Source organism: Uloborus diversus, chromosome 1 (assembly GCF_026930045.1).
Source record: "Uloborus diversus isolate 005 chromosome 1, Udiv.v.3.1, whole genome shotgun sequence".
NCBI lineage: Eukaryota > Metazoa > Arthropoda > Arachnida > Araneae > Uloboridae > Uloborus > Uloborus diversus.
Genome location: NC_072731.1, coordinates 228,003,489 through 228,026,651, shown reverse-complemented (window position 1 = coordinate 228,026,651; position 23,163 = coordinate 228,003,489). Strand labels below are relative to the sequence as shown.

The 23,163-nt window shown below is 33.8% G+C and overlaps 1 protein-coding gene across 1 annotated transcript in view; it reads left to right on the top strand.

The window, feature by feature from the left end:
- LOC129219074 (sodium- and chloride-dependent glycine transporter 1-like) overlaps positions 1 to 23,163 on the top strand; it is a 53,194-nt gene that overhangs the window by 16,479 nt on the left and 13,552 nt on the right. Inside the window, exons 3-6 of the mRNA XM_054853395.1 lie at positions 6,808 to 6,942; positions 9,330 to 9,473; positions 19,587 to 19,743; positions 20,703 to 20,835. Coding sequence (XP_054709370.1) covers positions 6,808 to 6,942; positions 9,330 to 9,473; positions 19,587 to 19,743; positions 20,703 to 20,835 — 569 coding nt within the window. The remainder of the gene's footprint in view (positions 1 to 6,807; positions 6,943 to 9,329; positions 9,474 to 19,586; positions 19,744 to 20,702; positions 20,836 to 23,163) is intronic.

Sequence of the window (23,163 nt, the reverse complement as noted above, 5' to 3'; positions counted from 1 at the left end):
CTTATTTTTTGTTTAATTTTAATAGATAATAAACTTTCTTATTTTTGGAACGATAGCAGCATTGCACGAACTCGAACTTCACGAAGAATTGCTTCTTGTGTTTGAGATTTCAATCTTTTTGCATCTTGTACATATTTTGATATTTTTGGCAATCGGAAGTTATTTTGACACACTCCACCATAGATTTACTTATTTTTTGTTTAATTTTAATAGATAATAAGCTACTTTTTTTTCGAAACCATAGCAGCATTGCACGAACTCGCACTTCGCGGAAAATTGCTTGTCGTGTTTGAGATTTCAATCTTTTTCTATCTTGTTAATATTTTGATATTTTTGGCAATCGAGAGTTATTTTGACATAACACCTCCTTAGATTAGTTTATTTTTTTGGTTAATTTTAATAGACAATTAACTTTTTTATTTTTGGAACCATAGTAACACATTGAACTTTATCGCACTTCGCGGAAAGTGCTTGTCGTGTTTGAGATTTCAATCTTCTTGCATCTTGTAAATAATTTGATATTTTTGTCATTCAGAAGTTATTTTGACGCACTCCATAATAGATTAGCTTATTTTTTGTTTAATTTTAATAGATAATAAACTACTTTTTTTTCGAAACCATGGCAACATTGAACTTACTCGCACTTCGCGGAAAATTGCTTGTCGTGTTTGAGATTTCAATCCTTTTGCATCTTGTAATTATTTTAATATTTTTGAAAATTGGAAGCTGTTTTGACATGTGCTACCTCAAATTATATTATTTAATTTTATTTTTAAAAACTAAAACTTTGTATCCTTATTTTTTAAAATACTCATAATGAGTATTTTCAATTTGAAAATATAGCTCTATGACTCTGAAATTACACATTTATTTATTAAATTAAGTTATCCAGTAAAAGCAGGCTCAAATTTATATTCAGTGTATTTATCGCTTGAGCAGCATTCGTATATTTTTGGGTATGGCAGAGATGAGATTTTTCCGGCTTTTGCCGGAATTCCGGCTCTTTCTGTTGGTTTTTAAAACCTTTCCTCCTTTTTTTGCCTCTTTCAGGCCTTATTTTTCTCAAAAATAGGGAAAAAATACGATTTTTTGAAACTTTCGGTCCCCGATTTCTTATTTGTTCTATTTTTTCTCTTTGAATCTTCATCCTCCTCGATAACTGCCAAAAACGTACGTTTTGGAATCATGCCAACGACGTCAAACACGTGCTGCGCCGAAAGTTGCATGCCTCGTTTGAGATTTCAATCTTTTTGCATCCTGAAAGTATTTCAATTATTTTTAATATTGGGTGGATTTTTACTATGTACTACCTTATATCTGCTTATTTTATTCGTCATTTAAATATTTTTTTATTTCTTTAATTTATTTTAGAAAAAATGCAAAACTTAATCAAAAAATGTGGCTTAGCACCCACAGTGTCGAATTTTTTTGTAACTTGGCATGGTTACCTTTTTGTGTATTTAAGAAAGGATAAAAAGTATTTATGGTGAATCTCAAATGGTTTAGGCTTTACAACCTGTTAAAAGTTTTGAAATTTCGTGATTAAATGAGGCAGCTGTAAGTTGTTCTTTTTATTCCAAAATTGTATTAGGAAGTTTTCAAAAACAAATTTTGGGTTCAAATGCAAGGAAAAAGATAAGCAATCGTTTATATACATATATATTTATTTATTCTCAATTCTTACTATGAAAAGTATGTTCTACCACATAAAGAAATTTTAGATTTTTCTCTCTGTTGTAAATTTTTACTTTACAAACAGATCTAATTTTAAAATTTATGTTCTCACTCGTTTAACACTATAAACTCAAATGTTTTTAATGAAAAAAAAATGTATTTCTCTACAAAATATGAAAAGTTGACACTATTGTGTGATGCAGCCAAGATTGACCTCTGGCTCCCCCAACCCTATATTCAAGGACTCAAGGGTTAGAAATTGTTGCCTCTTTTTCAAAATTTAGATTTCTTTAGGAATCAACACTCTTGCAAAATGGTACAATGCAGCAAATTGTACAAAATTATTACTCATACTTAATTAAATACGTATTACCTTTAAAACTGGTAAATTAACCATTTTTTGTTGAGTTTTTGAATATCATGGCTTTCAGGTTCTATTTTGATGCGGTTTTGGATATCATCCCTTTCAAAAAAATTTTTTTGGATATCATCCCTTTTACAAAATTTTTTTTCGATTTCCTCCTTTTTGCTCTCTGACCACTTTCATTCCTGGTGTGGTGACTTTAATAAAAAAATTTCTTTCTCACTAATTTTTATATATACATGAAGACAGTTACAATATTTTTTGGTACCCGAACGACTAATACATACATATGAAGAAATGATTTGGATACTTAGCATACTAATAAATGATTTTCAATCCTCTCATATTTTTGAACTTAGTCAGTAGCGTAGCCAGAAATTACCTCCTGCTTTGGTGTTTGGTCATAAACTCTCATATGTATTTAAACTTGCCATATTTAGGCTGGAAATATGTGTAAAAGCCAAGGGCTGTGGAGGGGGAGGGGACCTCCTGGCCTCTAAATTATATCTTCTTGTTTTGCGGTACCTTATATCAAAATGAATTCTCTTTAAACTGGTTATGTGAAAAATTGTGTAAACTACTATGTACTAAAGTGTTTACTGTAATAACTATATCTAAAAAGTCTTTATTAGGTATGCACTAATTCATCAGTCACTTAGGTGATTATTTTTAATTAGCCAGGTTTTACCTGTTAATTAGTAGAAAATTTATTTTACAATTAAAGTTACTCTGTAAGATGGTTAGTTACATGCTTGCTTGTCACCCCCCCCCCCCCCATCCAAATGTTTGTGTAAATAATATAATTCAATGGATAAAAAATCAATTGTGCAGAAGGTGATAAGGATTTATCATTAAAAATCATTATTATGGTTAATTAACGAATTATCTTCACGTATTTAGTGCCAGGCAGCTAATTTGCCTTTTGGTGCTTCCCTGGGTTTAACTACGAATGGTCCTCCGAAGGTCCTCTTTTTATTCCTAACTGGTACTCTTTGGTCCCCTTTTTGATTCAAAGTGGTCCTCTTTTACCCTTTTCTATGGCTAAAATGTGTTGGGAGCCCTGAATCATGTATTTTTTTAATTTATTTGCTCATTTTTTTATTTTTATTATTACATTGATTGTTATTCTAGAATGGGGGGGGGGGGATATTGCCTCAAATGTCTCAAATGTAGTAGCCGTGTTAAATATTTTAGCACAGATATTTTGTTCTGAGAACTAATAAACCGGAGTATTTACACATTTTTATATTTTTTTCTCTTCAGTCATAAATTGGAAATTTTTGGAAAAAAATTTGCATTTTTTAATTTTTTGACCCCTATAGTTCAGAGATAAATGGCAGTTGCTGAAGGATAATAGAAATGAAAACAGAAAATAATGTTCTGCAAAACATGATATGTAAGTTTTTTCATACCATAAACGCGGGCTACCTTGATCCACATTTTGGAATTATTCTCATTTTTTCTCACACAATAATTTTGTAACTATTCATATTTCCAAGTTGTGGAAACTTGTTTTACGCATCTAGAGATCTCTTAATTTCATTGTTGAATAGTGATAAGTTTATTTCCAAGTATTTTAACCCTTTATTATTGTTTTTTATTTGGACCAATGTTACCCTTTCGTTTGAGTTACTTTAGCCCAAAGTGGTTTTCCATATTTAAAATCATTGTAGAACTAGCTAGTGTCAAAAAAAAAAAAAAAAAAAAAGACGCACATTCATACGAAAATTATTTATCTGATAGAAAAATACATTCTTAAAGAACTTTGAGTGTAGCACATATTTTTTTAAAGGATTTTTTTTTAAAATTATTTATCTGAAAGAAAAATACATTCTTAAAGAACTTTGAGTGTAGCACATATTTTTTAAAGGACTTTTTTTTAAATTGTGTGCATACCTGGTTATTGTCTTGAAAACTGTCGACAGAGAACGGTCATATTTTCATTTGTTTTAGAGGTTGAATAATTTTATCAACCGAACACCATTCGTAAAACAAAGGATCCTACATTGTCGGCCACTTCCAAAACTTGCTGGTGCGTTCCATACTTTCAACGTTAGCTCCTTCTTCTCCCACATCAACAGCTATCCCTGAAAACATGGGTTCATTCATTGTACAACAACAAAGTTCTGTTAACTTAACAACAAATTTAACAAAATGTGTAAGAAGTAAATGTAACTAGGGCAACTTTTTGTAAACCTACTACAACTTTCAGTTTCTCTTCATTTTCCATAATAAAAAGGCATGTAACTGAGCCATGATGAATTGAGTCTGCGGTCTATCGCCGAGAATTTCAGGTTTTTCTTGTATTTTTCCTGTTTATTATCTTACTTTTAGCTATTTTTTACTTTTCCAAGTCTCTCTGATGAATTTTTTCAAGTTTTTATGCTGGGAAAAAGTAGGTCGTAGTTTTTAGGTTAAGAGATATGTTGTCATTTTCAAACTTCAAAACAAAACCTAAACAGGAATGAAAAGTACAACTACACTACGACATAGAGCATTAAATACCGCTCATAAACAGGTACTTTACAAACTCTTAGCTGTTATAGAACTGCTTCTACAGGTAAAAGTTTGAGAGTTTATAAAGACACATGTTAGCACAAGGAACACAAAACCACTAGTGTTGCTTTTTGTGGAGAGCTATAAAACTGCTCGGAGTTCTTGAGGCTGCTCTCTAACGAATTCTGTCAAAATAAGTTTCAAAATTGCTTCCTAAAGGTTTACAGAGAGCGTTGTATCTTTTTTTTTTTTTTTTTTCAATTTGTTCCAAAGAAGGACCCTAGGGCCAAAGTAGCCCGCGTTTACGGTAGTCTGCGATAGAACTTTTTTTTCATAGTGGGTGTCGTAGAGTGCAGAAAACGCCTTATTTAAACATAAAACTGCACACTTCTTCAACAAAAAATTTTAAAAAAATGTTTATGTATTTATTTACAGTGGCTCCCAAAAGTGTTCGTACACCTACGACTTTTCAATGAAATAGACTCTTATCCATTGGTTAGAATTAATATTTCGGAAGAGGTATTTTATTATAAGATCTATGATCTATTTTTAACAAAACCACATGAAAATTTTTAATAAAACATTAAAACATATTTTTTTTTAAATCAAAAACCAAAACGTGCCGGAAATTTTATCTCACAAAAGTCTTCGTACACTTTGAAAAAATGTCAAAAAATTAGTAAATAATCTAATTTTTTACTAAGTTATTATTTAGTAGAATATCATGCAGTAACAACAACAGCTTTTAAACGTCTGGGAATAGATTTCATTGTTTTTTCTTTCTTTTTAGTGCAATTTCTGAGTAAGTGTTCAGCCGCAACACGAGTCTTACTGTTTCTATTTCGCTTTTCGTTTCAATGGTGTATTTTCGTAATCTAGCCACCAGATATCTACAAATATATTCCATTAAGTTTAAATCTGGCGATTGAGGAGATATGTCTAAGCTTAAGGACAAATTTTGAGGCACCAAACGCGAACGTGTGCTTCTTATCGTTATCTCGATAAAAAAAAACAAAACAAAGTTGTTTCCGATTACCAAATTTTTGGCTAATAGTTTGAAATTGTTTTTTGAAATATTTAAAGGAACATCATAATTCATTATTTCACCAAAAAATTCCAAATTTCCAAGTCCTTATGTTGAGATGCACCCTCACACAAGAACACCTTCACCGTCCTGATTAACTGATCCAACTAAGTTCTTAAGATTAAATTCCTCAGTTTTTTCTTCCATTTACAATTATACAACAATTTAACCCAAAATGTTGAACTTAATTTCATCTCTCAGTAAGACGTTGTTCCAAAACGTTTTGAGCTTATTTATCATTGATTTTACGACGGAAAGCGTAAGCTTACCGTTTTTCGAACGAACAAGAAAATTTCTGCGGGAATAGCTCCCATTTAATACAGCTAATCATAAACCTTGGCGAACAATTTTAGGTAAAAATTAAACGTAAAATGTTTCATTCAATTCTGCAGAAACTTTTTCAGTTCTGAAATGTGTATTTTTCATGTTTTTTTTAACTGTAAACCTCCGATCACGCTTTGTTAACTTTGCCATTTGACCTTTTCTTACCTTGTTTTCGATCCGATTCTTGTCTTTAAAGCATTTTATCAAGCACTTCACTATAGAATGGTGTAAATTAACCAATTTAGAGACATTTCAAACCAATTTACGGCTACTGTGAGGGGGAAAAAATCAAATTTCGAATCGTGTTTGTTGTTTTCTACTCATACCTGCCATTTTAAAATAATAAGCAGAATATTAGGGAATAAATACACAAAAAATCAAAGGCAAATGACTTTATAGTATCATTACAATGCAAAAATAATAAAAAACCCGCATATGATAATTTTAATTATGAATTTATTCGAGAATATCTCAGTGTACGATGACTTTTGTGACGTATCTTTTCTCAGTCTCTTGGTTTTTCGACAAATTTCAAAAATAAAATCTGGCAATATTTTGAAAAAAACTACTGGGTTTTATTCAGAATGGCATAGGAATGGTGTGAAAAAAAATTGGACTTCATATTCGAATTCACTTTTGCGTTATTTTGGTTTTGCTACAAAATTTCAAGGTGTACGAACACTTTTGGGAGCCACTGTATTTATTTATTTATTTATTTATAACCAGACCGAAACGAAAAATGAACATTAAAGTAAATTCTCAACACTATTTCAAAAAAAAAAAAAAAAAAAAAAGTTGTGACTAGTCAGATACCTTGACATGGAGTTTTCATAAAATATATATTTATATATCATTGCCGTTTCAGGGGCTTTCGTGCTGGCATACGTAATCATGGTATTCATGGTGGGCATGCCCATTTTCTTGCTGGAGTTGAGCATGGGGCAATACAGCGCCTCAGGACCTTCCAAAGTATTCTCAAACATTGCACCGCTGTTTAAAGGTAAGTACTACATAAATTTACTTTGAAAAAATTTCCTGCTGCTATTGTGTGTTGGAATACTTTGATGCATTAGTAATAGAAGGTGTACTGGGATAACTGCTAAAATATAAACAATCTCATGCGCACAACTTGAAGTTTAATCAAAAAAGAACAAATAATAAAAAATTGAACTAATTTTTTATTTACACAATGGAGCACTTTTCATATTTATATCCATCTTCAACGTGTTAATTCAAGTTTAATAGAACTTTGTTGTTTTTCTCCTCGTTTTTCATTTTGTTTTGAATGGCAAAAAGTATTATTTTATAAACTTAAAGAAGCGAAGAAATAATAATGATAATTTTTGTGCGTACAGAACTGTATTCTCACCAATTTATTGAGGAAAATACTATTGAAATCAATTTTATTACTTTTAAAAATACTTGAAATTTAGTTGAAAATAAAGTAAGGTGATCGCCGACATAATTGGGAACCACAAGAAAAAAAAAAGACTCTCACAGAGCTGTTTTTTTTTTTTTTTTTTTTTTTTTTTTTTTGAGGAAAACTGCGTCCGTTTCATGCGGGGCAATATCGTGGAAAATCTGTAAAATTCTGACAGGGCATGTGTTCACCCGTAACTAAAATGTATTGGTGGCACCGACTTCCCAAGTTACCAAGTTGTTGGATACCAAAACGGGCAGCAAAAATGAAACATAGAATAACTCTTGCTCATGTTAAAAAGCTTATTATTTTAATGCTGCTCAGGCTAAAAAAATAAGGCTTCCTTTTAAAATGTAATTAAGGTTATTTCAAATTCCAACATTGTGAAGGCAAACGTCTTCAAATTAGTTACTACATTATTCTATTAACTGAGCATCACAGCAAAACAGCCGACAAAACGGTGGCTCATTTGTATGAAACAAAGAAATCGTGTTGTACACTGCGCCATCTTAGAACAATGTCAATCACGTACAGCATCCTGGAAGATGAAATCGGAAATGTGTCTGCCAAGATAGTCTCAAAAAGGTTGCATCCAAACTCTTGTCTGGTGATAGTGCCTCAATAATGATCAACAAAAACAGCTGAGTAACATAAGCAATCAGAAGGAATTCATTATAAATTGTGGTGGCATATAGGCAAGCACACGGACCAAAGACTCGTCTCGTTATTTCAAACCATTTTGTTTTCATTGAAAGTATACAGGTCAGTGAGAGCGGCAACCCTGAGAGGGATATTTATCCAAACCGTGGTTTTACATCTCTGTAACTCATTCAGCAATGCTAGATTGATTTTATATTGTGCTTTGTACTATTTGAATCAGCAAATGCCCTGAATCACTCTGCAGTATGAATATGAACTCGTCTGTGAAGAATATAGAAGTACAGTTGACCTTCATTTTACGCGATTTTATATTATGTATAATTGACACACATGATGTTGATTACACATGGAGTAAGATTTTCCGTCTTACGTCTTTGTTTTGCTCAAGTGAGTTTTGATTTCACGCAAGAGGAGCATTTCAAAAAGAAAATTTCCCACTCTCTAAACTCCTAAAACTGCAGATAACATGCAATGAACTGCATTTTGGCATTTTAATTAGTGAGCTTGGATCACTGGAGATAGTTTTCGCGATTGATTCCAGACCTCTTTCTTCCTAGAAGTAAAGGTTATTAAACTCACAGAGCTCACTGAAAAAAAAAAAAAAAAAAAAAACCGTAACAGAGAAGTTTGAAGAAAAAGTTCTTTGCTACAACATGATTTGAAGTGAACTGGGGCACAGTAGCACTTCCCCTTCTTCGACCCGAAATGGTTGGTAGAGAGTTTACTTTCGGGTTTGAAGCTTATGGTCGATTTGAGACATGTCTCCTAGAAATAGACTGGGATTGAAATTCATTTAACAGGGCATTCTGAGAGGCTCGCCATACAGGCCCGGATCTGCATACCCGCAGACCCCGAAGTACCGGGGGCGGGGACTACATCCTTAAGGAGTTCAACGGCCCAAGAAATAGAAAGAAAACTTGGAAAAAAAAACTAGCCCTAAGACTTATTAACGTTGCAAATGTACACTGTTGGCCTCTGGGGAGGAGCCCTTACAGATTTTGTTGCAGGGGCCCAAAATTTTAAAGATCTGGGCCTGCTTTTCGAGATGTCCAGCATCATCAGCAAGTGACGACCCCCTTTCTAACCATAGAACAGCCCACTACCTTGGCGAACTGGAAAAACAACTTTTCCCACACATTGTTAAACTCTACTAGATGTTGTCAACGAAATTACCAACATAAATCAACATCGTGCACAAAACTTACACCCGAAATTGTAAAAACTGGATTTTTGGGCATTTTCTCCTGATACAGAAAATAAAAGTTTTATGTAAGTATACCTATTTGAATAAATTTTTTCCCGTACAGGTGTTGGTTATGCCATGGTGCTCGCCGCGTCTCTGGTGTCCATCTACTACAACATGATCATCGGATGGACTCTCTTTTACTTTGTCGATTCTTTTCGATCCGATCTACAGTGGAAGTACTGTTCCCACGATTTCAACACTGACAGTAAGTGTTTATGATGTATAAATTGAACTTTTAATTGCACATGATTGCATTTAGAAACTCATAGTTCTTCTCTTTAAAAAATAGATCTCTATCTCTCTATAAGTTTCTTTATCTTTTTAAAATGAAATTTACACAATATGTTTACTGACAGCAAACATTTCCTTTGCAACGAGAAGCTATTGTATACTAATACAAATATATTAATAATGAATATTCATTTGCTGTTGCTTCATAGATCTTAAGCATGGACGAAAATTCAAAGACGATAATGTTAAAACAGCTTATTACACTGCGCGGCGAAAAAAAAAATCCTCTCAAAATGCTTCTGGCACCTTATCTTGCTAATCCTTTAGTAAAATGACCTTCTGAATCAAAATATAGTCGCCAATAAGAGCAAAAGTATGTTATCTCACTGTTATTCCAGGGGTTAGATGTCTCACTGTTTCTCTGAGGTGACGATATGAACTTCGTTTTTTCTCTATCACCCACTCCTTTTTGGAGATAGCTCCCCTCTAATTTTTTCCGATATAGTGTTGACAACAGTTACATTACTGGTGATATTACTTATATAAATTGTTGTTAATAAGTTTTTTGAACTATGATGGACTTAAAAGAAAAGAAAGGAGAAAGAGAAAAAACTTAACTGAGTCTTGTAGATAACAGAAAGTCGAACGGGATAAATTTGTTCATTACTTATTGTTATTGAACTCAGTGCAAACGATACAAACGAGTGCAACTTTTTTTAATCAAGGACGCATACAGCTGAAACTTAAACAATATTTTGTTCACGACAGTTGTTCAAAAGTATGGAAAGTTTTTTTTTTTTTTTTTTAAATAGTGTAACTAAGTGTTTCAGTTATCTCTGTAGATATTTCCTTGAATATAAAACTCAGAACTTTTACCTTCAAAAATTATTTTATTTATTTATTTATTTATATTCAAACATACATTTAACGCCTATTTTTAAAGAAACTCCGTTTTTTTTCTTACGTGGATCATCACAATGAAAAGGATATCACGAACGAGTTTCAGGAGGTCACCTTCATCATTTATATTATTAAAACGTAGTTCGAAAAACTGATTATATTGATGCACCATTTATCATTCCGGAGTATTTTATAATGGAAAGCAATTTTCTTTCGAGCTCTGTAATAAGCAATGCAATATGTCTAACGTTGCTTTGTTTAGCTTGCAATGATAAAGGGGGGGGGGAGGGGATAATATTCGATCAAGGTCAGAACCGAAGCAGTTGAATTGTAAGGGATTTTTCAACTCGCAGAAATTAAAACTAAATGGGTAACTAGATATTCAGAGGAGCACTTCTGACTCCTATTTTTAATTTTAGTATTACTTTATGTTTGGCAAATCCTCTGATACACAGTAGCGTAACTATGGGGTCTAGCGCCCCTGGTGAACTAAAAAAATTGCGCCCCTCCCCCACTCCAGGGTGAGTTCCCACATGGGAACTCATTGTGACCTGCAAAAAAAATTTTTTTTTTCTTTTTTTAACATTGTGATTAATTGATTCGACAAATTGGAGGCAGCATTGTAATTGTTTTCTTATTTTCTTTTTTAGAATTGTTTTCAATGATGCCCAATGTTCCTTCTCAGTATATATATATATATATATATATATATATATATATATATATATATATATATATATATATATATATATATATATATATATCCCCTCTAGCCGTCGTAGTGCTGTGATTAGGATCTGCATAGCCTTCACAATGCTACCAGGTTAAGTTTGCCCCAACTATAATGTATAAAATAAAATTAGTCATCTGTCACTCAATTACTAGTTCTGATTAATCTAATTCAGGAGTCGTACTTATGTCCCTAAACTAGTTTCACTGTCCAATGTCCAGTCGTCATATTCAAATCTTATTCAGACGATCATAGCTGTCGGTGTCAACGCAAGAACTTGGTTTGACCAATTCTTACAGCTAGCAGTCCTTACAAATACAAATGTGACGACCAGCAACAGGCCATTGGCCCAGCTAGGCTGGTCCTGGTTAATTTATTAGTCCTCAATAGAGATCAATGGCCCTCTCAAAGCTTACGATCTTATAAATCCTACAGTTCAGGTCGAAGACGATAGTTCAAGTCCATGCTTTTAATAAAATGTAAGTCCAAATGCAATAAAAACTAGATTAGCGTCTTTCCACAATATTAAATCGTGTTTCGATTTCCCAGAATTTGATTATCCTCAGGGTCGCCGAAGAGCCCAAGACGGATCCCTCCAACCTCCATCCATAAAACATACTACTCTGATTCCGAACAGCCCCTCTGTCTAATGACCAGACCCTAATTTCCTGGCCCAACTGACATTGGCCCACAATGAGTATTATTACTATCAGAGGCCAAATTTGATCAGGGTAATAATGATAAACCTGTAAATGCATCTTTTATGAAGTTGCCGTAGTTTTTACATTGTTTTATCCCTCTATTACACAATACGCATATCAATACCAAAAAAAAAAAAAAAACATTAAGTCGTTTATTTATTATTCGACATAAGAAGTTGAAACGAAGAATACTATTTTTATTTACACGGGGGAATAACATGTTAAATTACATACTTAAATACGATTTCAAATAAAGAACATAAAGCGAAATTCTTTTGATATTTTTTCCACGCATTTTTAACTACATTGTGAAGAAATTCATTAGAAAAGTAATCATGTAAAGTTATAAAAAACTAACATTGGCAATCGTAAAAGAACTTAAAAATCCGATGCAAAATTAAGAGGAATATTTTCTTTTGTCTCTTACTTCAAGGTAATTGGATATTTCTATATTGGTATCTGGACTTGGAAATTGAGATCTGATGATGGTTCGGCACGAATAGGATCATATACTTTATTTTGAGTATCCGGATTATTCACTAAGTAACAACTTTCAAATTGGAACTATCGTAATCGACGTATTTAAATATGAGCTCAATACAAGTGCTAACATTTTTAAAGGCCTCACAAGAAACTCACGGTGGTCGCACGTTCCCCACATCTGTCCTATGTTTTCAAACAAGAACCCAAACCCAAAATTGACATCAAGTGATCCGTACAAAATTCTGTTTTTTTTTTTTTTTTCAATATTCCGAGCTAAGCATTTGTTCCACCTTGATTAGAGAATTTTTCTATCCTCCAATAAACAGCAACGATTTTAATGATTCAGTTTATTCCAAAACCAGTGTTGGCAGTATAAATCTAGACCAAAATTCTTAATTTTTAAGCAAGAGTTTCATTCATAACCTGAATCAATCCAATTTTCCAATTTATCTTCGATTTACCTACCAAAATCATTTTAAGCATAAACTTTCGTATTGGTTTAGTTTTCCTGTAGAGGTTATATTCAGCTGCTAAACCCACCAACTCAATTTCAAGTGTACTATGACTGCACGCGAGATCACGCTGAACTGCTCTACTGTAGCGATCAGGGGTGTTCCCATCATAGGTTATACTCCATTTACGCCGTATACTCTCAAACATTTTTTAAACATATTATGCATATGATCACATACACATATTGTCCATGCTGGATTTCTTGGAGTATACCCTCAGAAAAATGATGGGAACATCACTGGTAGCGATTATAATACCATGAAAACATTGTTACAAAAGTTATATGCGCTTGGTGTTATTATGTGAGCAGGTCGCAGGTTCGATTTTGCCTTTAACTCTTAGTGAAATCTCCTTCTCTTTTTGATGATTTATTCTGTGTTGTCTATTTTACTGTTCGTCATATTTGGCTAGAGCTCACAAACGGATCCTTCAAAACCAAGTACACGAATGCTAAAATGTATGTAGTCAATAAACTTGTTATTATGTTACTAATAGTTAGCATTGCATTTCCTCATCTAGAAATATTCATTTCTTCGACTCTGCAAATTAATGTACCCAATACCAACCAAATAGTGCCTAGGGTTAAGTGCATGCCTCGAATAAAAGTTTAAGCTACTCTTTAGCTCATTCAGTCCGCGGGGCTTCATTTACAGCTTTATTCACCGGTTTCAACAGAATATTATCAAAACATTGGGTTTTATGATCTTCGAACTTGACCTTATTTCATTGTCCTGTTTAATGGAGTTCGTTGTACGTTATAGTAAAAGTAAGCTTTTTTTCGCTTTCACCAGTCATTGTGACTCAGGGTGGGTCAATTCCCACCTTGTTCTGGTCTGCTACCCACTATCTGTGAGGAAGAACGCGCACATTTGCCCTTCTACTCTGTTTCCAGAAGCAAAATAGCCGTGAAGTGTATAATTAGAGCGTGAAGTAGGGAGACCTTCTCCAATTTAATGCCCACTCTGAACGTCCTTTAGGTAAATAGCGTTTCATTCATGTGAGCGAAAAAGAATGTACACAAGGAAGAAATAAATGGAAATTATACTTTCAGAGTGCTATTCTGTGTTGTAGAGGGTCATTACCTAAAAAAGGGGGATAAAACTGGCAAGTGTTTGCAGTGTGATTGAGTTGCTTAATTTGTGTGCTCTTAGTACATGTACTTGTTGAACATTTTTACCGTTGTTGCAATTAATGTTGTGGTCTTAAAATTTGATGTGTTTGCGGGGTAAATTGCTCAACTAAATGTGATTTTTATGTTCAGCTTTTATACAGCTCACGAAAAATAAAGTTAACTGTTAGGAATAAAATGGAGTGGATAAAATAAAAAAGGATTTAATATATGGGATGTGTGTGTGGATTCAGACGGAATATCGATGATGGAATATAACAGAAGTTTATGCATTAATCAGTAGAGTAAGAAATTTAGAATAAGCGGTTATCTGATTTGAGAAAGTTAAACAAAAAAATTATATAGCATATGTTAGCAGGAAAGACTGCAATTAGAGAATGTCGACTTCCACTTGTGATTCACGGGAAATATTCGGTCTTTCGCCGATGCTTTTTGCTATGTGAATGGTGATATTCGCCGGCTTATTGTCGACATTCACCAGATCTCGAACTTATATATGCACCCCGAACAGATGTTCTCTGCATCACAAACAATTAGCGAATTCATAATGATACATTCTGCACCAGAAGATATGTAACAGGGCTGCCACGGTGGACAGGCACATCCGCATTTAAATGGGCATAAACTCAAGGACAGAGCAGGTTTCTCAATTCAGGGTATTATCGGCATGTTTTTAACTGAAATACAAATTTCCCAATTAGAGCCTTATATTGCCATTTTAATAGTGTTCATATGAATACAGTAAAACCTGTCTACAACAATACTGTTGGGACCTAAAAAAGTATTGTTATAGACAGGTTATCAGGATAGACAATTCGATTTTTCATGCTGACATTTTTCTGGGACCAAGGAAAATATCGTTATAGACAGGTTCATTGTTATAGACATTATCGTTATACACAGGTTTCACTGTATTCACTGCTACCTCTGATCGCTTTCCCGTGCAAATAAGAAGAGAGAGAAGTAAAGAAGGAATCTATGGATCTCGGGGGCATTTCATTGAAGCGGTATTTTACAACAGAAAGTGATGAACTCAGTTGGTATATGCTTAAGCATAAAAAACTTCAAAATAGCCTGTGACTGAACTAGAGTTACAAGTGACTGACACCTTTGCGAAGTAGTAGCATTTCATTTCCTTTAAAATATATTTTCTACTAATTTGCAGCGCTTTTATGAAGCATTGACTTTTATTAATGCATCAATTTAATTAATTTATGTACGAATATGCATTTTGGAGGAAACAAAATCAGTTATGTCCGGAGTCCTCGAAATGCTTCAATTAACTTTTATATTTGCATAGTCCTATGGAAAAGACAATTTTAACTCCAGTGACTAAATGGGGAACTGATATTTGTCTATCATTAGTTCTTTTAAATTATTTATTAACTAATTAAATTCCAGCCCCAAAGGAAAATAATCGGACTCGTCCTTCGTCAATAATTGTCCTCGTCTGCAGCTTTCACAGTTGAATAAAGCAGCGCTCCTCTTCCGTAAAAGTTGACCTTCAAATATTTTTCTTTGAATGTTCGGATATTAAACGATTTCCTATATTAATAATAAATACGTTAACGTTCAAAGACAATTGCTAAATGATTTACGCAAAGGAAACTGCGTGATTTTCGTGACAAATTGGCCAGTTTTCGTTTCGCCACACATAGCGCCGGTTTTTTTTTTTTTTTTCTTTTTTTTTACCAATGGAAGATAAACTGCAAAACTCACCTTGAATGATTTTTAGACAATCATCTACTAGTTTCGCTGAAACAAGTAATCATCTGTGAAATGACGTGAGCTAAAAATGTGTAGAACGTTTTCTCAACTATGAAAATGCCTGGCTCTGAGGGACAGATTTGTAACATTGACCTGTAAAATTAATATCTCATCAAAAACAACCCTGTTGTAAAAATTTCCCCGCCAAGAAAACCTTTAACTTTTCCGCACAAAAAAGAAAACCTGCATCCTAAACCCCAAAACCCTCAGCCATAAAAAGTTATAATATCTAGTTTGCCCGCCAAGTACCTGCCAAACTATCATCCTCCCTCTTCTCCTTTTTCATCACAGCTACTTCCATTAGAACCTCCTCCCACCTTCAACTCCTCAGAAATATGGATAGATCTTTTAAATTATTTATCTTGTTTGGCGGAAGCTTTTTGCTCACCAAGCAACCACTTCACTTTGAAAAGCTTCCCTCCAAACAAGATAAATAATTTAAAAGATCTATCCATATTTCTGAGGAGTTGAAGGTGGGAGGAGGTTCTAATGGAAGTAGCTGTGATGAAAAAGGAGAAGAGGGAGGATGATAGTTTGGCAGGTACTTGGCGGGCAAACTAGATATTATAACTTTTTATGGCTGAGGGTTTTTGGGTTTCGGATGCAGGTTTTCTTTTTTGTGCGGAAAAGTTAAAGTTTCTTGGCGGGGAAATTTTTACAACAGGGTTGTTTTTGATGAGATATCACATCTTTTTGCATTGATATTATTACTTGTGTGTATTTTTAGAATTGAAAACTTCAAGTCAGAAAATGTTCAATTGAAACAACGCTGTTTTGTGTTTTTAAGGAACAATAACGGCTAGCCTAATTTTACGTCAAGTTATTTTCTGACTATTAAGATTCTATGTTCATTTTGCGAGAATTGGGCGGGTTAAATTTTATTGTAATCCTTGTATCCTCTCTGTTGCAAAGAAAACTTCTTGGATAGTAAAATACTATATTTTAAATTATATTGTTTTCGAGTATTTTACAACTTCGCAATAAATTCTATTACAGTTTCTTTATTTGACAGATTATTCAACATTTTCATGAAGATTTCTTTAAATGTTTTACAGCTTGAGGGTTATTTTAATCTAGCTTTTCACTTTTTGTTTAATTACATTTTTTCTTAAATCGTGGATTATTTTACGTTTTATGGGATAATTTTAATTGTTTGGTGATTTATCTTTTTCTTGATAGAAATCTTTGTCTTGTTTAATACTTAGCTTTGTTTAAAAGTTCATTTAAAAAACGAAATGACGCATGTTATCACCAAGCAAAAAAAAAAAGTAAGCCATTAAATATTTTAAATTTGAATGTGTCAGAAGATCTATACAACTTTACTCGATGTCAAATCGAGGATATCCCAAATTTGCCATAGCGAATGCGCATGTTGCGCGCGGACTAAGCTCATTAAAAGTCTTGCTTAAATTAATTGCAAAAAATTTTCCAGCTAACAAATTACTGCAAAGCACGGGTATCCACACAAGTATTTCATATATTTTCAATTCATCATGTGTTGTTTGTGAAAAATCCAATTATTTAGAAAATAAGCAAACCAATAAAAAAGTGCTGTTTTTCGCTTTCAATTAAAAAGTTATATGTGCCGTATTCATATGCGTACAGTTTCATATAATTTGTCACGCAAAATATTCTAATGGTTTAACCCCAGTTTCGCGCCGACATTTAAAATTTCTTCCCTCCATAAATATATCAAAACTGAAAAACAGGGGTAAGGGAATTTCGTATCGGCAAAACTTGGGGGGGGGGGGAGGAGAACAGCATTCTAATCCTATTCATTAATTTGTTTCTCTGCTTAAGTATAAACAAACAACATAGAATCTGAAAACAGAAAGGCCAATGAGCTAAGTCTGCGCGCATGCGCAGTCGCTGCGGAAAATTTGTGATATCCGCGATTTAACGTCTAGTTGCAACTGTTGGATATGTTTTAGTCTTGATTGAATTTCATTTTCTAGGACAATTTTGGAATAACTTAGATCTGTTCTAACCTTGCAATTGCAGTCCGAGATAAACAAACCCTATGAGCTGAGAGTAGGTGCATAAGAATTTAGGGAAAATTAGTGATTTTCAAACTTCAATTACTCCGGCCCATGATGTCTCTGGGGGTTGAATTTTCGTATATGTACTCAATGGCCCCCCAAGAATATGTATACAAAAAATCATTATCGTAGACCCCCGGGGGCTGTGATAGAACCCTGGGAAGGTACAATTTGGGGGGTAAAAACGAGGGGGGAAGGGGAGGGGGTTCAAATGGCACAAAAGGCACATCAGTAGGGCACAAGGAATGTGTGTGCGAAATTTCAGCTTGATTCCTTTTTTCGTCTGGGCTGTAGCCCTGTCAAAGAAAACGAAAACTTTTTCGAACAGCGATTTTATAACTTTAATACCTCCTCCCCCTGATGGTCCAGGGGATTGTATTTTGGTTTACGGCGTCAGGGGCCACTAGAGATTGAGTGTACCGAAAATTAACTCCGGGGGTCTTCATGGGGCTGAGATACAGAGGGGTGAAAAACCCAAAAAACCCCAACTTTTTCTGTCGTGTAATCTTTGTCTTGGTCGCTTTTATTTTCCTTCGTCTTTGGCGGTGGATTTGCTTCTGTTGGCTGCTGATGTTTGGTTTCCTTGGCGGGGCGGGACGCTCCCGCGTCCCGTGATCAGTTAAGCCTGTGACGATTTTTACAACAAGGTTAAAAACAAGAAAAACTTTCTAAAAAAGTCCTAAGCCAATGCAAAGAACATGTAAATATTGTTCAAATTTTTATTCCTCATTCAAAGTGTATCTTCTCATTAAAGTAATTATAAAATAAAAACATGTAGAAAATAAAATGTTTAAATGTATCTGCTTGCGTCATGTATTATTTATTACTCCTGGTTTAGGCTCATAATTAGTTACCATTTATTACTTCCATTGAGAATGAACCACCCTCTAAAAGTCTAAAACACTCTAAAAACCAACCAGAGGTGTATAACCTTTTGAATACTCGCTAAGCTGGCGGGGAGGGGGGTAGATTCCGGTGTCCTGGTTGAACATTTCAGAAATCTGGCAAGCCTACTTTGCAGTGAATTTTTACAAACTACCAGTAAGAACACACGACAAGTAACAGCAAGTATTATTTTTATTCTAGAGCAGTGATTCTCAATCTGTGGTGAGCCACCACTAGTGATCCGCGAGAAATTTTTATATGGTCCGCGAACACCAAGTGAAAATTGATTTATTTAATTTTCATAGATGTAATTCAATTTATTACAGAAAACTTAGGTATTTCAACTAATATAACTGCTATGAAAATTATATTTCCATCGTCTGGGGTCTGCTTAGGATTCGGAAGAGTACCAAGTGGTCCTCAGTAGTGAAAAGGTTGATAACTCTTGCTCTAGAGAACAGAACGAGTCATTGAAGAGATTTGATGTCATCGGGACAGAAATCTGGCCTTAAAAAAAAATCACGCATTTTTTAGTTAAATGATAGTTATGAAAAATCAAGGAAAATGAGAACAAATCAATTTTTTTAAAAAAAGTTTGAATTTTGGGATCTTGAATTCTCAAATTATGTTTTTCGCAATGGGGCCCCACTTGTGGGGTTTCTCGTTTCTACTAATCGCTTTTATCACAAGCAGAATTTAAATTCAAAACGTCAAAATTCGAATGAATGCCAGGGGCTGGATGCTGGGTAATACTGTTTTCGCATAAAAAGGATTGCGTAAAGTGGAGAAGGTCGTTTATGGCACATGGCAGGACGCCTGCATTACAAGCATAGAAAAATAATACCGAAAGATGGACGTCATTCAACGGTCAAATGAAAACAATAAGCAATTCCTGATTGCTCAATGAAACATTGTCTTCATTTGTTTGTTTACTTTTCAGACTGTTTCAGCGATGTCGACTTCCATGCCTGTAAAGCTCAAAATGAAAGCAACATCTTTAATTTTAGAACCTGCTTCAACGCGTCCTATGCTGCTCTCCGTAATATAAGTGATATTCCAGATACGATGAGAATATCAGCACCTGAAGAATATCTAAAGTAAGAAGAATGTCTTTTCCTTTAATTTTTATACTGAACATGTATTATTTGCTCCTTTTGAATCTAAAATTCAACTTTGAATCTTCTACATCGACTATCACAAAAACGTAAAATAAAGGGACGAATGGGGGACACATTAGGATAACGGGAACATAAAGGGAAAACATATTCTTACGTGTTCGATGCAACTTCAAACTTTCTTTGAATAACGACACAGTTCTTGAGAAAACACAGGAAATTGATTTACAACTATGTACAAGGAATATCGTTAGCAACTGCTAAATTAACCATAGCAATTAGACAAATATCAATTGACACCGTAAACTCAACGGTTACACGCGTATTTACATCCAAATACGCGAAAACACAGAGCAAAGGCAAATACACGCAATAACAGAGCTAAAGGCTCAGACATTTTAAAAAGCAAAAAGTAACTCTCCCATTCAAATGCCACACGGCTTTTATACTGCTTTGGAAAGTTCGAAAAAATTCTAAGTACTTCTCGATGTTTTCTTCTTATTCCATTCACAAATCTCATCGTTCAGAAATGGAGGGACCATATACTTCATTCGAATGTAAGGGGGCTGTATATTCATTACAAGAAACTATTTACAGGTTAAGTTACTACAATAATTTTAGATGAAGAATAATGGAATAAACGCCAAATTTAGCCAGATTGCAACAAATTAATCACAAAAATAATTACTATTTACAGAATTTGTAACAATATTTGTTTACTTTTCTATCTTAATCGGAACTAGTGAGCCCATGCTTCCCACAGCGGTTATAAGTGTACTGAAGGCTCTGCCCCCAGCTCGTGTAGAGAGAAAGTTATCATAAAACGAATTTCCGAAAAATATTCAGTTAGAATTTACAACTTTTTGGTGTCATATTAAAAAACAAAATAGTTCCTTTAAAATTTCCCGACGATATTTGACCCATCTTTTTCCTCCGTACAGTAATTACATGCTTCGCAAGAGCTCCGGTTTGGAAGAATTCGGTAGCATTCAATGGCCTTTAATGGTTAGCCTCCTCGCTGCTTGGATCGTTGTAGTACTGAGCTTACTCAAAGGAATCAAGACATCTGGTAAAGTAAGTATTTTTGTACTTCTAAAAGTATTTATTTTGCAGGCACACTTTTACGTGTCGTTACGACTGACTGTTCTAACCACCTTAGCCCATTTTTGTAGTTTTAGAGGGGGCTAAAAAAATTTTAGGATTAGAAATTTCAAGACTTTTTAATTTTTTTTTAAAATAGATTCTAGTAACTCTTTACTAACTTCCCTCTTACTTGATTCTGATGCGGATTTTTCGGTTTTGTTGTAATCACTGTAATGGGTATTTTTAATAAATATTTTCCATATTCTAACGGGGATTTTAAATCACTGTTGTATTTATTATAACGTTGAGCATGTTTTACAATACCACTGCGCGACAGGAAAAAAATAATAAATTCAAAATGTTTCTGACACCATATTTGTTGATTACTATGTGAAATGATTGCCCGAATCCAAATATGATCACCTTTCCTTCCATCAGCGCCCCCCTCGCCCTCCAGCCATTTTTTCAGTTTTCGACAGTTTCGTAGTCGTTATTTTTATTTGGAAGGGAAGGGAGCGTTACATATTTGCCATTAGTATTCACCAGACGGATTAGAGAAGTGAAACGTTCCAAAGGATGAATATTTATAGTTTGAAAGACTCATGAGGGTATTTGCCTCTAAAATATTTTTAAAAACCAAAAAAAAAAAAAAAAAACTTTCTTATTCTTAGGGGTTTGTTTTACAATTCTTTCATTTATTTTTCGGTGGAAAATCTGAGTTAGATTCACTCCTATAAGCCTCATGTTCGAAAAATTTTCATGATGTATTTTTTTTTTTTTTTAAATCTTAGAAACATTGTATGTTGCTTACGAATCGGCCCACAGATCAAACTTCTCGTATTATTCATATTTATTCAAGTTACACTCACAGATATAATTAAGATTAAAAATAAAATTAAGTATATGCTTATAATATGCAGCATTAATTTATATTTACATAGTGTTGCACTGTAGTTATTGCATATCATTTCTTGATATAGTCATAAAAATATGTGACCGAGTTTTCGAGACTCTTCTACTAAACTAGTCACCATTACTTTTGATTTTCTTGTTTTCTTTGTGGGAGGAGCAATGCATAGAAAATATTCATTAAATGATGGCGATACTTTGCTTTTAAAAAAGAAACTGAGTTAAAAAAAACCATGAGAGCGAATTGCAGGATGAATTTGACCTAATCTGCCAAACGAAGGGGGTATTAGAAGAGCTCAAATGGAGCGTATATTATTATATTATCGTATATAACCTATTATCGTGTCCAGCTCATAACCGTAACCGAGTTACTGTAGAAAGACGAATAATGAGCCGAAGACACCTGATATTAAGACCGATTTCTGAAATTCCTCGGAATTCTACACGCACAAAAAAAAAAAAAAAAAGAACATATTTGTAAAGAGCAGACGAAATCCTATAAAATGAAACGTTTTTCATCGAGATAGTTACAAGCCTTGAAACATTCGAAGTACTCAAACTTGAATTGGCGCAAAAATCTGTAAACGTCATTTTTAAAAACAATCATCACTGACTGGCCATGACCCCTTCTAAGTGGGCTCCCCTGCGATAATGGGTGGTTCTATGCTCTACTTCGGTTCTTCTAACACTCCCTTTCGTTTGCCAGATTAGGTTAAATTCACCCTTATAACAATTGTAAGAAACGAAATATTTTGGGACATTTCGGAATTATTCTTTAATTTATGATACGTCTCAAGGAAAGCAGCGTGTTCGTCAGGGTGGGTCACCTTCCTAAAGTAAAAATAAAAGTTCCCGATTTCCATCGGGCAGGGCAAGAAAAAGGTGCCAAATGACGTTTTAAGGTTACATATAAAATGTCATTCAAATTAGGAGATCATTTTCTGCCTCTGGATTGAGTTTGAAAAACCCGCATTTGAGGGAAAAAAAATCTATTTTTATTAAAAAACTGAAAAACAAAATTACAAATACATATAACAACTTAGGTTGTCCAAGTATCAATCATTTATTTACAAAAACATTTATGATAATTATTAATTTACAAAATTAAAAATTTTCATCTTTAAAAAGCTTGAAAGTCCTTCTTACTATCAAGTTTTTTGTATAAGTTTCCGGGACTCCAGTTAAATCTTTATTAAGACTTCTCATTCAAATTTTTTGCACAATGTAATTGAAACTTCTGTCAGTTTTAACTGCCCTTTCAGAGGGGGGGGGGAGGAATCCCCCTCCCGAAGGGCGATGGCACACTCCCTTTAAATGCTATGGATCACCCCCAAGAACGAGATTCCAGTCAATAAGATCAATGTGAAATTCTACATCAAACTTAACAACAAGAATTTGAAAAAGTCTAGA